The 14174-nt window shown below is 46.5% G+C and overlaps 2 protein-coding genes across 2 annotated transcripts in view; one reads left to right on the forward strand and one right to left on the reverse strand.

The window, feature by feature from the left end:
* Positions 1–14174, reverse strand: part of LOC121444067 (tubulin-specific chaperone D) — a 147584-nt gene that overhangs the window by 85357 nt on the left and 48053 nt on the right. The gene's annotated exons all lie outside the window — the stretch shown is intronic.
* On the forward strand, positions 3784–6971 carry LOC121444068 (zinc finger protein 750-like). Its single transcript, XM_041645814.1, has 2 exons — positions 3784–5236; positions 5508–6971. The coding sequence occupies exons 1-2, from the start codon at positions 3816–3818 to the stop codon at positions 6211–6213; spliced, it is 2127 nt and encodes a 708-aa protein (XP_041501748.1). The 5' UTR covers positions 3784–3815; the 3' UTR covers positions 6214–6971.

Here is a 14174-nt window from a genome sequence, read left to right on the forward strand (position 1 = left end):
GGCACACTGTGGGCAGAAGGAAGGTGTTCTCAGCCCAGGGTCCTTTCCAAGGCCAAGTCAAGCAGTTGAATATAAGAGCTGGTCGAGTCTCAACAAACACGGCTGATTTATGTCAGCAGAAAATTAGGACAGAGCTTACGGGTCTCAAGCTGGACACTGTCCACGATTTTAGGTCACTGTCGTGTTGTATAGTCTCTACTGCATCCCAAGAGGATTCAGAAAAGGAAGTCTCAAGCCAAGGTGGTCTGGGGAGGCATGCTTGAGAAAAGGGCTTCCCCAAGAAGACAGAGGATACCTAGGAACTCTCTACCAACAGCCCTTGACCCAGGCTGGATGTCTGTGGGAACACACCCTCAGAACCCCCTGACCATCGTATAGGAAGTGAAGGGGAGGAGGGTGGGGTGCCAGGTAAAACTCCTCTGGGGCACCTAACATGCTAACACTACAGTTCTCAGACAGTCACAGCTCCACATATAGCCTTCCAGAGCTGTATTCCCAAAGTAGTAACAGGCACGCCCCGAAAAAGAGACAGCCACATACCCTTCTTACTGCCTTTAGAAAGAGCTTTCCCCTGAATACAAATCCAAACTTACTGTAAACAGTCAAAGGTCTAGGCTTTACTGTTTTGGCAACAATGTGCACTTTGGGGAATATTTAACACTAGAGGCTGCCAGACAGTACAAAGTCCGGCAGGTATAAACTGACCAAACAGGACTTGGAACAAGCCTCCATGGCCACAGACATATGTGCCTGGCTGCAGTCATGGTTGTGGGTTAGTTTCTTCATATTCATAAACCTCATTTGGGTAGGACAGAGAACTCACAGGCTGACATCATCATCCGAAAGCTTACAAAAGCATCAATTTTATCCCACTTACTTCTCTAACACAGGAGTTTTATAGATGAGTTACACCCGTCTTACACCTGCCTCCAAGCAGCGAGCTTCTGCCTTAATTAGCAATTGTGAAATCCCGAGGGGTCAGTTTATACACAGTTACTGAAAGTACTACAGCTGAGACTCCGTCTTTATACTCGTTCCCTTCCAGTTTTAATAAACCTCAGTAAATCGTCTCACCCAAGAACAGTTGCCCAAGAGCCGCTGGGGCTTATCCCACCCAGCCTGAGGATTCACAGGCTAAAAAATAAAAAGGCAAAAGGCTCAAACCAAAACTTCAGATAGCATTTTACTTTATATTATACTTTAATAATTTAATACATTACATATGTAACTTTATACATACATAATAATTATTTCCTAAGTTACTCTTTAGGACAACATATGGCGCTTTGTAAAACACTTGCCTCCTGAGAGACATAGGAAAACCTTACAATGACAGTGTGTTTATTTAGCCACAGTGGTGTGCTTACTTCAGGGGCATTCCCTAAGGTTGCTTCTGAAGGCCCATCATTACTTCCTTACGTCTGGAAGGGACTTTCTAGCTTATCCAGGACACACAGTGCAGTCCCCGTGTCCATACTCAGCAACTGGGAAGAAGCTCACCCTCGATAAATGTTTGCAACTGTCATCATTTTGATCATGATGCTCCCAGTCAGTGATGAAATCATCTCTCTCAGATCTGTGCCATGACATATCCTATACAGCCATGGGAACCTGTCTTGCAGAGGTTCTCACGCCTTCAGAATCAAGAGTGTAATGAACATGCCAGCACAGGCCTCACTGACTTATCGAGATGCCCTCATCAGCTAGTCAGACAAGGCTTCTCAGGTTCCCTGACGGAGGCAGGGAAAATGTACTCCAGGTTCACGCGGGGCCCACAGAGAATTTCTTTCCATTTTCCTTTTAATGAGAGAGAAAAAGAGAAAGTCACAGGGCTTTTCCTGTTAACATGCTCAGCTCTGACAGTGTGCCTCATAGCTTCTGGTCCAGGCAGCACCCCTTTTGACAGTCTTAGTCTCCCCCATGCCCAAAAGAAGCCTAGGGTCCTAGCTTCCTTCCAGCCATGGGCACCTGATGTTCTTATCTAAAATCTGTGCTTCACTCTCCGGATACAGACGCTCACAGTGGATTGCTTTCAGTATCAGATGAGCCACCATTCTCCAGAACAACCACTTAACACAACAGCCCTAAATTACGGTACTAGGGTAGCTGGTGAAGGGCACTTTAGCTCTTTGTGGGCTTGCTCCTGCTGTTTTGAGGGGGGGAAAAATTGCTAAGCAGCACAGGCAGGTCTTGAACCTGAGACCCTATGCCTTAGCGTCTCCTACATGGGATTGCAGATGTGCACCACAATGCTGGGCATAGTTCTTTGTGTTTGATATATGTGTGTGTGTGTGTGTGTGTGTGTGTGTGTAATTTATTTTTATATATTATGCATGGAGTATATATTTACACAGAGAGACAAATAAATTAGAAGAAAAAAATAAATAAAACCAGATACATCCTCAGAATATAAAGTATACAAGTAGAAATAAGGAACTTGCTCTTGTGGCCGGCCACTCCACCCCACTGCCCACCATACACACGCACACTGAGGACAGGGGAGGCAGACAAGAGAGAGTAAGACTTTAGTGGCTGCTTCTGTTTCTAAGGGTCTGGCTGGCAGACAAGTGTCTGGCTAGGACTAGAGGGCATAGCTTTGCACTTTTCTCACAAACTTAGTTTTAAAGCTGAGAACACTTTTCTTAAATAATTTCCACTAAGTGTTACTTTTAAGTGTTTAAAATACTTAGCAGATCTTTCTCTTTTCACATATTCTACACAGATCATCTCATGCCCAAGCTCCATCTAGAGTCGCCCAGATGTCCAGGCAGGCGGTTTCGCTACGTGCTCAGCTTTGGGTTAGGAGCTGGATATACCTGAGGCAAAATAGTTTCCTCCCTCTGCCTGAACACCACTGCCCCAGTCTCTTGAGATGGCATATCCAAGGAAAGGAGGGGCAAATCTATGAGTTTACTCCCAAATGCTGATGAGTGCCAGGGCATAGAGTCGTGGGGACTTGTGAATCATGCTAGCGGACCTGCAAACCGAGTCTACTGAAATAAAGCGTTCGCATTTTTTGAGTCAACATAAATGCTACTGCTTACTAGGGCTGAGGATGTAGCTCAGTGCTATAGCAATCACCCAGCAAGTATGAAGCTATGTGATCACCACCCCAACATCAGCAAGTACTACCTGCCGATAAAGTGGGCTTTTCATCTGTGATTTTAGAAGCAGCAGGGCAAAGTCCTATGTTCTTAAGTACTCTTCATTTTTAAATATTCACTAATAATAACACAAAGCACAGCAGTAACACAGCTAAGCAGGGCCAAGCTGCCTTGTGGCACTGAACAACCATAGCAGTTTATCCCCTAGATGCTTGCTCTCACACAGCACTCGGGAAAGAGGCTCTGGTACAGAATCCTATCAGAAACCCCATAGAAACTGACCAAAGAAGGGTCCAGATTGCAGAATAAAGGCCCCCAAAACTCAAAGAATCGCCTTCAGCACGCTGCTCCCTTGGTCCCCAGACAGCTCTTGCAGGTCAGGCTTGAGAAAATGCAGAGCAGGCGGGTAGGGACCCGGGTGTCACCCACTCTCCGAAAGCTCTAGGCTCCTTGTCTGTCTATAGTGTGGCAGTGCCGACAATGACCCGCTAACTGCCCCTAACACCAGTCTCTGCTGCCTTCACAGTTCTAGGTGCCTGATGGAAGGAATTTCCCTTGTTAGACCCCCGGCACATGGGGCTGACCGCAGATAAAGTGCTCAGAGCAAGAACACAGACCGGTACTACCTCCTTCAAGACCATCGCATCCTGGGCAAAGAGTCATCGGCAGTGACCACAGACTGAACAGACCAGAGTCCAGATACAGAGGACAATGAGTCTCCTAAAGGAACGGAAACCAAAGAAACCACACTATATTCCTCGGCCCCCGGGAAAGCCCTTCAAGTACAAATGCTTCCAGTGTCCTTTCACGTGCAACGAGAAGTCGCATCTCTTCAACCACATGAAGTACGGTCTCTGCAAAAACTCTATCACATTGGTGTCAGAGCAAGATCGCATCCCCAAGTGTCCCAAATCTAGTTCGCTGGACCCTAAGCAGTCCCACCAGCCAGAGCCCACCTCAAAGCCAGCCGCTTCCAAGTCTCTCCCAAATGGACTCTCCAGCTTCGATCCAAAGTCTCAACAGGGCTCTACAAAAGAAGATGCCAAAGAGAACCTAGAGATGCAGGCCCGGGGGACCCACAAGGGTCCCCAGAAACCAATCCTACAGAAAGAAGTGACACCAGAAGCCATCCTCAGCACCCAGCTAGACAGTGGGGTTAGGTCTTCAGCATTTGTTCCAGTCGGGGAGCACAGACTCAGGGGGCCGGAAGACACAGAGGCTCCTGAAATGCTGGCATTAACCAACTCTACCACCAAAGCCACCTCTTTCCATGCCAAGTCTGCATTCCATACTCCTGGTTACCCCTGGAAAGCTGGCTCCCCATTCCTGCCACCTGACTTTCCACATAAAATCCCATCTACGAAGGGGTTTGGGGCTATCTCCCCCTATATGCACCCTGCAATCCCCGAGTACCCCCATCCCTTCTATACGGAGCATGGGCTGGCTGCCATCTACTCCCCCTACCTCCTGACTGGGAACACGCCTGAATGTGATGCCACTCTGCTGTCTGTCTATGGGTCCCAAGACCAAAGACACTTCCTGTCTCATCCTGGACCGATCCCCAAGCATCTGAACACAACTCCATCGACATACGACCACTACAGATTTTTCCAGCAATACCACTCAAATCTGCCAATTCCTTACGGATTTTACAGACCAGAGTCGGCATTCCCCCCCTACAGTCTCCGGCTCCCACCTGTCCCTGGCATCACGCGAGATCAGAGCTCTCGACTGCTTGAAGAAGCAGCCCTGGCTTATCCAGCCTCAAGTCCCTCCCAGTTAAATCTTTCAAACTCCCACAAAAAACACACAGAGTTTGAGAAAGAAAGCCCTCTCCCTGAGGCAAAAGATCCTTCTAAAGATGGGCAAAGGGATGCAGAAGAGGCCAAAATGAGTCCCCGAGCGGGGAGCGCTGCCACGGGCTCCCCAGGGAGGCCAAGCCCCACCAATTTCACCCAAACAAGCCAAACATTCGAAGGCCTGTGTGATCTCTCAAACAAAGAGGCCTCCTCGGGAGCCCCGGAGAGACTCCAGCAGCCTGAACAGAGCCCCACTGCCTTCAAACCTGTCCAGAGGGGATCAGAAAGTCCTCAGTCTCAACCTCCCACAAGCAGAACAGAGTCTCCAAAAAGGTAAGAAAATTTCTTTCTCAAAAGCTTCAATGTAGTTTTGTTTAACACCAAGTTCACACTTGATTAAAATGCTTTACAAGCCGGGCAGTGGCACCCTTTAATCCCAGCACTCGGGAGGCAGAGGCAGGCGGATCTCTGTGAGTTCGAGACCAGCCTGGTCTATAAGAGCTAGTTCCAGGACAGGCTCCAAAACCATAGAGAAACCCTGTCTCAAAAAAAAAAAAAAGCTTTACATGATGATCTTCCTAAAATTTCTCTTGATTTCTTCTAGCCTTCAGGTCATGAACAGTGACTCTCCAGCCCAGACAGGGACCAGTACCTCTCTCATCACAGAGGCCCCACCTTCCAGCCCAGAGGACCACTCCAGGATAAGCCCCCTCAACCTCTCAAAGAAGTTGGAGACCAACCCTGCAGCCACTTATGGACCCATGTACGTAGACAATGCTCAGGCAGACGCCCTGGGCTTCTCGGGGCTGCAGGACCTGCCACTCAATCTCTCTGTAAAGGATCCCTGTAATGCCTGGGCTCCTAGGCCTGTGTTCCCCAGCCCACCGCAAGGTGCTGAACCTGCTGCTGCTCTAAAGACTGAGACCAAAGGTTCCGAAGATAGGACAAGCCCCGTGGAGACACAGGAAGACAAGGCCCACGGCAGGACGGCCCCAGATGTGCACACGGTAGACAGTAGCGATGAGCAAAAGCAAACCGCGGCTGTCGCTCTCTGTCAGCTGGCGGCCTACAGCCCGGGGAAAGTCCGCGTGGGCGATGAGGAAGGCACAGCCCAGGAATCCACCGGTCAAGATGTGCCCACTCTCGGTTCTACAGAGAACCAGGGGGCTCAGTGTGACCTCAGACCCAAAGGACAAAAGAGGACGAGTCAAAGGGACGCAGGAAAATCCCAGCAAGGAACTAAAAAGCCAAGGCTGAACGACACCATACCGAGAGTGCTCACGCTGCGCAAGAGAACCCGGGTGTCCTGAGGCCTCACGTGCTCGGCGCTGTGGCCAACAAGATGCCTTTCACACATGTTCTAAGCAGCATCTTCGCTTTTTTGCTTTTTGGAGGAGGTACAGTCTTGTCATGTTGTTCAAGCTGGCATCAGCCCAAGTGCTGGGACACCCAGTGTACTCCCAGTTTACCTTCACTTTTTATCAGTCAGTTTTTATAAACAGTTTCTCTTTTCTTCTCAAAAAAAAAAAAAAAGACAAATGGCTGTAATCTTGTTCAGGTTTTTGTAAGCATTAAGAATAAATATTAAAAGGTGTTTCTACTTCTGGATAAAAAAAAAAAAAAACATCTGAGTGGCTTATGCTCTCCAAGACAAATTAAACTGGGCTTTCCTGTTTGAGACACATCAAGGAACTATATAGAACTAAAATCCAGCTCAGCAGTTTGAGTCGAGAGCAGTGTGAGGAACGACGTTTTATATGTACTGTTTGTCAGGACTAGTAAACTTTTACTGTTTTCCTGTTGAATATAGTTATGTGTTTTGATGCCAGAAACAGCTTCAGCTTGAGCATCAGGTGTTACCTGTAAAAAGTGTTGTGGTTACTTACTGTACTGACCACAAGCGTCCAGAGGTTGATTTTACAAGTAATTTATTTCCATCAGGGAAACGCATTTCTGGTTAAGGTAGGATCAATTTATTCTTGTTTATGATGTCACAGCAAACTTTCTCACTCGCGTTCAACTCCCTAAAATGATGTACATGTTAATTTTCCAATAAACTCTTGTGTGAACTCTGAGGACACATAGAGCAAAGACCAACGTCAGGTCTGTGGTATTCTTTAGAGTTCCACTACAGCACTCAGCAAGAGAGTTGACAGCTGAGGCAACAATAAAACTAAGAAAGTACTTCTGGGGTCGGTGAATCAATCACCAGAATCCAGGCACGGACAAATCTTCACCCCTGGGGCTTTTCAAGGACCATCCAGGAGTCCTGAGTCTCAGAGTACGAAGAAGGTAAGTCTCAGGAGCCCTGGCCCCAAGTGCTACGTGGGAAGGGTTCCACCTTTCTCGGTCCCCAAAAGCTCTTCTAGTCTAGACAGAGATGGTCTTTTATCCTGCATGCAAGAACCAAGCTATAGGCACTGAGCAGAATTCATGGTTTCTTGTTGAAAAGTCCTTTTCCTCTGGCATCAATTCCCAGCTCCTAGCCAGTCCCCATAGAGGATGCCCGGTGAAAGCTGGCCAGTGCCCTACCTGTTAGGTATGATGATGTTAGGCATAGAGAAACACTTTGCAACTGGTTAATGTCATATAAGATTTCAAATACCGGGGCTGGAATGATGGCTCAGGGGTTAAGACCTGGGCTCAGTTCCCAGCACCCACAGGGCAGCTCACAGCTGCCTGTAGCTCCAGTTCCAGTGGATCTGGCATCCTCACACAGACACTCATGCATGCAAAATGCCAATGTACATAAAAAAAAATAAATCTTTAAAAAAATTTCAAATACCAGCATAAGCAGGATGCAGTTTTTCACAACCGTTATGAGATACAGGAGGCCAGTGCTGCAAGCCATCTCTAAAGGTACAACAGGTTTCCCACTCATGGAAGCAGGAAAGCTTTCTGCTATCACCTGGTGAGGCCGGAGGAGCCCCTCCCTTTCAAGGAGCTAGATGAGGCCTTTGGGTCCATCAAACCACCACACACCATTAACCGAAATGTGCTCTCTTAGGATATAAAACCAACAAATACAATCTTATATTTTCCAGCCTGGCTCTGTTTTTGTTTGTTTGTTTGTTTGTTTGACAAAGAACAAAAATATGATCCCTCCTGCTCCCCATCAAGTAAAGGCCTGCGGGAAAGAGGAATGACCCACCAAGCACTGTCTGCTCCGTGCTCATGAGCCCTCCATTCAGGCCCAGAACTCTGAGGTAGTACCACAGATAGCTCACCCACTGTCTATACCACCTTAAATGGCAAACAAGAAGAACCCAGCCAGCTGCCTCCCATGCCTGGGTGAAGTGTGAGAAATCACTCTACCAAACAGGAGGTACTAAGCCTTCGGAAAGTTGGGTCTGCACAGGTACCACTGCCTCAGCTGAGAGGCCCCCCATGGAGAAACACCACCCTCCAGGGACAGTTGCTCCAAAGGTCACCTTCAACAGTATACCCATGGCAACTAGAGTAGATATTCCATCTGCCTATAAAACAAAAGGAATCCCTGCATTCATATAACAAAATACTAGGATCTTGTTTCCAGATTAGTACCTCTCTACACTCACAAATGATTGGCTTAAGATTAAGCGTATTTAAGCATATTTCTGGCTAACTCATATCTTAATTTAACCCATTTCCATTAATCTGTGAATTGCCACATGGTTGTGGTTTACCGGGTAAAGTTCCATCTGGCGTCTGTCTCCAACAGGGGCTGCATGGCTTCTCCCTGACTCTGCCTTCCTTCTCCCAGCAATCAGTTTAGTTGTGCGCCCCCCATCCCCACCCCACCCCCACCTAGCTCTACCTTGCTATAGGTCAAGCCAATTTCTTTACTAATTAACCAATAAAAGCAATGCACAGACAGAAGGACCTCCACCCCATCTTGGGATCATTATACTCTATGAGATGGTCCAGCCACAAATACAAAATATTCTACACACTTCGTACTTCCATGAAGACCCAAGAATGGGCAAAACCATAGGAATAGGAGGTCGACTGGAGTTATGTGGGATGGGAGACAGGTTATCTACTCAGAATAACAGATGTTGTAGGACCAGATGTATGAAATAGTTGCCCAACAGCAAGAACATAATTAATGTCACTGAGCAGAATGCTGGGAAATGGCTACAATAATTTTTGTTTTATATATATATATATATATATATATATATATTTTTTTTTTAACTATATGTTTAAAAGAAATGAAATACAGCAAAATCAATTTAATTACATTTTAAATGAGTAAACTGTATCTCAATTTATATTTCAAAACAAAAAAACAAAATCCTTTCTCAACAATCCTGACAACAGTCCACTGTGATTTGTCCTCTTCCCACAACACCTTCGACAGGGCAGGAAAAAACAGATACGAAAAGAAAGCACGGGAGGACAATCTGCCAAGCAGAAAAGTCATAGATGCCACATTGTAGTCACTTTCTTACAAAGGTGGGTGTCTGGCAGCTCAAAATGGCATAAACGCTAAAAACTAAATAACAGTGCAACTCTGGGACCTGGTCAACCTGTCCCTGACCAGGGACCTGTTTGCCTGGGACCTACAACACCAGGTATCTTACATATGTATTATCAGGGCCAATGAAGATGTCCAGTCTTCCTGTCTAACTCCCCCCTCTTGTCTCTCTCACACACAAGCATTTCCCTAACAAACTCTTGTATATTTAATCCTATATGGCATTTGCTACTTAAGAAGATCCAGACAGATGCCACAACACTACCCAAATGTTCCTTTTTGGATGATGTCATACAACACAGCAGAACAGGAATTATACGCTGTTGGGGACTGCAGACCACCAGACCCTGAATTTCCTTGTTTTCCTCTGCTCTGAGCACCTGCTCTAAGTGTGAGACCCTGATGGCAGGGGAGTGCTTTCTGGTGAGTCTGTAGCTGAAAGATCCTTCCTGAGAGCCCTATATAAGCTGTCCCCAAACTCAATAAAGAGGGCATTCTTGGGGAATTCAAGGATGACCTGTGTCTCTGCCTCTCTGTCTCTGTGTGTGTGTCCATCTCCAGCCCCTTTCCCAGCTCACAAACGGTCCCGTGGTGCAGGTGGTACACTAGAGGCGTGCGAGGTACAAGTGGAGGCCCCCAGCGAGATTGCGTTACAACGTGCTAAAGTGTTAAACTGAACAAAACTGATAGGATCAACTTTTGCAGAAGTCTGGATACTAATCAAGCATTTATGAAGACCAGAGGGAGGCTTACAGAAGAAAACTACTATTTCAGCACCACAGATCCCCTCACACCTCACCTAATGATGAGACACGGAACAAACCACAGTAAACAAACACAAGACAGTCACCGGGTCAGTGGACACCACAGGCCTCAATGCGTCCGGAGAGCAAGTGCCTGTGGGGAGGAGGCTTTTTAAGTGCAGGTGCCTATTAGAATATTCAAAATATTTTATTTTCAACAAAAACAAAAAATTGCAAGGCAGACAAAGGGAACAGGAAAGCAGCCCAGGCATTGAGTTTACCAAACACAGACTTTAAAATGCTCAAAGGGAACCACAGACCATATCTGAATCAGCTCAAAATGTCAACAAAGAGACAAATTATAGCAACTTGACAGAGGTTCTGAAATTGAAAAGTCAACAATTGAAATGAAGGTTCTCTAGAGGGATGTGATGATTGACACTGATTGCCAACTTGACAGGATCTATAATTATTTAGAAGACAAGACTCTGGGTGTGTCATGAGGGAGTTTCTAGATTGAGTTAACTAAGATAGGAACCTATTTTAAGTGTGGGACACACCATTCCATGAGCAGGGGTCCCAGACTACATAAGAGGGAAAAAGTGAGCTAAGTAAGCATCTTTCATCTCTCTCTGCTCCCTGACTGAGAATGCAACGTAACCAGCGGCCTCACACTCCTGCCGGCATGCCTTCCCAGTCAAGACGGACTGGACTCTTAAAATGCATCAGCCAAAACAAACCCTTCCTTCTTTTAACCACTTTCGTCAGGTAGAATCTGGTCCCAGTGATGAGGACAGAAACTAACATGGGGCTTACAGTCAGATCTGCGACAGGTAAAAGGCAGAATCAGTGAACATAAAGAAACTGAAATCACCCAGTATGAGGAATGATAATAATAATAATAAAGGAAAAAGAACAAAAACCTAAGAGACCTGAGGGGTCAAGCAGAGTACAACTTTACATTTCCAAAATTCCAGTCCCAGGCTGAAAAGGGAGAAAGAGGCAGTGAACTATCTAAGGGAGCCAAGGCTGGACACGCCCAAGACACTCATAACACATGACTTATCGGCACAAAATTCTCCACGGAATAAAAACAGCAAAGAAACAGAAGGTTTGAACCCAAGTAACCAAAGAGATAAGGATGTTTAATTTCAAAACCTAAAACTGGGGGTGGGCGTGAATCAACCACAAAATGAGGAACACGGGTATACACTCTATTAGAATACTAACACTAATCAAATACAGCCACAGAGAAAATCCAGCCAAAACCGTAAACAAGGCTAGTCAGGCTAATGATGATGCCCCATGGTTCAAGGAGCGACTCCCCCCAAAACCAAGAGGATCAAAACCAGGACCAACCAAGCATCTGGGCCACCTGGAATAAAGGCTAAGCAGTCCTCTGATAATGGCCGAGGTCCTTATCCACCACAGCAAAAATCAAACAAACAAACTTGGGCTCAAGTGTGGGGGAATACATGTGTGTAAGAGCTCACGTGTGTGTGCATGAAGGTAACTTGGCAGAACTCTTTAAAGAGACCACCAAGCTGCTCCTTCCTGAGACTGCCCAGGTCTGCTCTCTGAGGCGGTGGTAAAATCAATCTGACCTCCACAAAGTCACTTCCTCCCTGACTTCAGCGTGTACCCAGAAAGCTTCCCATGTCTTCTGAGACAAAAACAGAAGTTTTGTTTACCAGCATGTTCATGGACACCTTTGTCTTTCCAGACCGTGTTTATCCTTTTCCTTTCCTAAGAGACAGGGGCTCTCATATTAGGCCAGCTAACCTCAAACTCACTGTACCGAGAACATGAATTCCTGATCCAAATGTGGGGACTGTGCTGCTTTTGCTTCTGTCAGCTAAGAAGGTTACATACTACACAATGGCTATGAGAAGCAAGTATTCAGCCGTGACTTTAAACAAACAAGACCACTCGCAGAGGAATGGTGTGAGATCTAAAATAAGAACATAAAAAACATCCTTCACTAAGGAGAAACCCTGTCTCGAAAGTTCAAAAAAAAATCCTTCAGACGTTCCATGTTAGGGTAACCATCTTCACACAGGTTCCAGAGCCCCTGTCCCCCTATCTGACATGACACTTCCCCCATCAGGAGACAGTACGGGGTGCCCCTGGCACAAGAAGAAGCTTCAGGGAGGTTCAGTTCCCATGGAGGTACTGCAGGGCAGGAAGACAGCGCCCCACAGAGAGATAATGGGCTAATTTATTCCACATCATGTTGTAAATAACAGCTTGACACTGTGACACCAGTAATACTGTTATCCTTACTCCAGGTGGTGGAATCGATGCAGTCTAACGTGCTGAAATATGGCACAGCACATACAAGCTGGGCCCACTGAAGAAACCCGAAGAGAAACAGCACTGTTCAGGTTCCACGGCACAGCAAGTTGTAGGACTTCACGCAACAGGTTTCCACAATGATCCATCTGCACAGACCTGCTGATCTCCACATGGGGTAAGGAAACTGCCCCCTACCTCCCCAAGTCTGTGTCGGTCCTTTCTGACAGAACAGTGTGACTCTGCCACACCACAACTCCTGGCAAAGAGGCAATCCTAGCTAGGCAAACATCTAGCAACACCTTGGAGCTGGTTCAGACTTCTTCCTTGGCCACCAGGGATGAACAACCAAGCCATGATGAGATGACTGACATCCTACAACAACTACAATAGTAATTATGTCTTAAAAAGAGAAGACAAAAACAAAAATGGGTATATGAAGAAAGTGGAGCTGGTGGGAGTGTAGAGCAATGCACACTACAGTCAAGAGTCTGATTTGTTTCTCAGATGAACCAGCATTTCCACTCCCAGGTCCACATCCAAGACAAATAATAACACATGTCTGCACAAACACTCAAACAAACGCTCACTGCGGCATTACTCAAAAAGTCACCTAAATGGTTACTTAAACTGCTAAGACTAAGCAAAAAGCAGTCCTTCATGAGGATCCCCGTCAGCAGGACGAAGCACCACCACACAGTGACCATCAGAAAATCACGTGCCGTCCAGACACAAAAGAACAAACATCGAGGTCTGTTGACATGAAATGCCTGAGAAGGGCAGAACAGAACAGCGAAGAGGGGACCAGAGCTTGCCTAGGGCTGGGTAGTACGGTGGAAGCGGCTGCTCTGCGGTGCAGGATTCCAGCCTAAGGCAAAGAGAATGTTCTGAGGTTAAATTACATGATGTCAGAGACCACCATCAAGTGTACACAGGTAAACGGTGCAGGATGCAACATATTGCGTTTTTAAAAGCAGAAGGGGTAAACAGAACACAGCTCCAGAGCGCCTCCCTTGTGTTCCAGTGCTGATACTGCAGCTTGGCAGCAGTGACATGCAACCCACACGATTCCTGGGTCTTACTCTAGACCACCCATTCTCAACCTGTGGGTTATAACCCCTTTGGGTGTCAAATGACCCTTTTTAAGGATGGCATATCAGATATTCTGCATATCAGGTACTTACATTACAACTCATAACAGTAACAAGATTACAGCTACAAAGAAGTAATGAAATAATTTTACGGTTGGGGATCGCCACAACGTGAAGAACTGTATAAAGGGCTACAGCATTTTAAGAAGGTTAAGAACCACTGCTCTACATGAAAGCCACACCCTCACAATCTCTGGTGCACACTTTCAGAAAGGACCTTCTCCATCTTTTGTGCTCCTTTCTCTTCAACCCACAAGCTACTTCCAGACAGTGGTGCATGGCCTTATTCTGACTCCACCTCACCAGGACCCAACAAACAGCCTTGGCACGGCACTGTGCCCCGTCCTGAGGTTAGTTCCACTGCTGCCACAAGCTGTGTCATCGATCAGGACACTGTCACTGCAGGTCACACAATACACTGCGGGGGCACCAAGAGCTACGTCTTCAGGTGCTCTCAATGGGTGACAGACCCCGAGAGAGAAAAGCAGTTCTAGAGACAAGAAAACCAAATATGACCAGGGTCCATGACCCTCTAAATCTGGCACAACAGAGCATATGCAGCATGAAGCTACAACAGGCTAACGAGGTAATTAGTAAATTATAAAGGCTGGCGTGAGAAAGAAGCT

This window comes from Microtus oregoni, unplaced genomic scaffold, assembly GCF_018167655.1.
Source record: "Microtus oregoni isolate MIOR12 unplaced genomic scaffold, Mior012 000117F_ref0000505, whole genome shotgun sequence".
Classification (NCBI taxonomy): Eukaryota; Metazoa; Chordata; class Mammalia; order Rodentia; family Cricetidae; genus Microtus; species Microtus oregoni.

Coding starts and splice junctions, on each gene's coding strand:
- LOC121444068 (XM_041645814.1), top strand. CDS start 3,816: ATGAGTCTCCTAAAGGAACGGAAACCAAAGAAACCACACTATATTCCT. Junction 5,237..5,507: donor AGAACAGAGTCTCCAAAAAG/GTAAGAAAATTT, acceptor GATTTCTTCTAG/CCTTCAGGTCATGAACAGTG.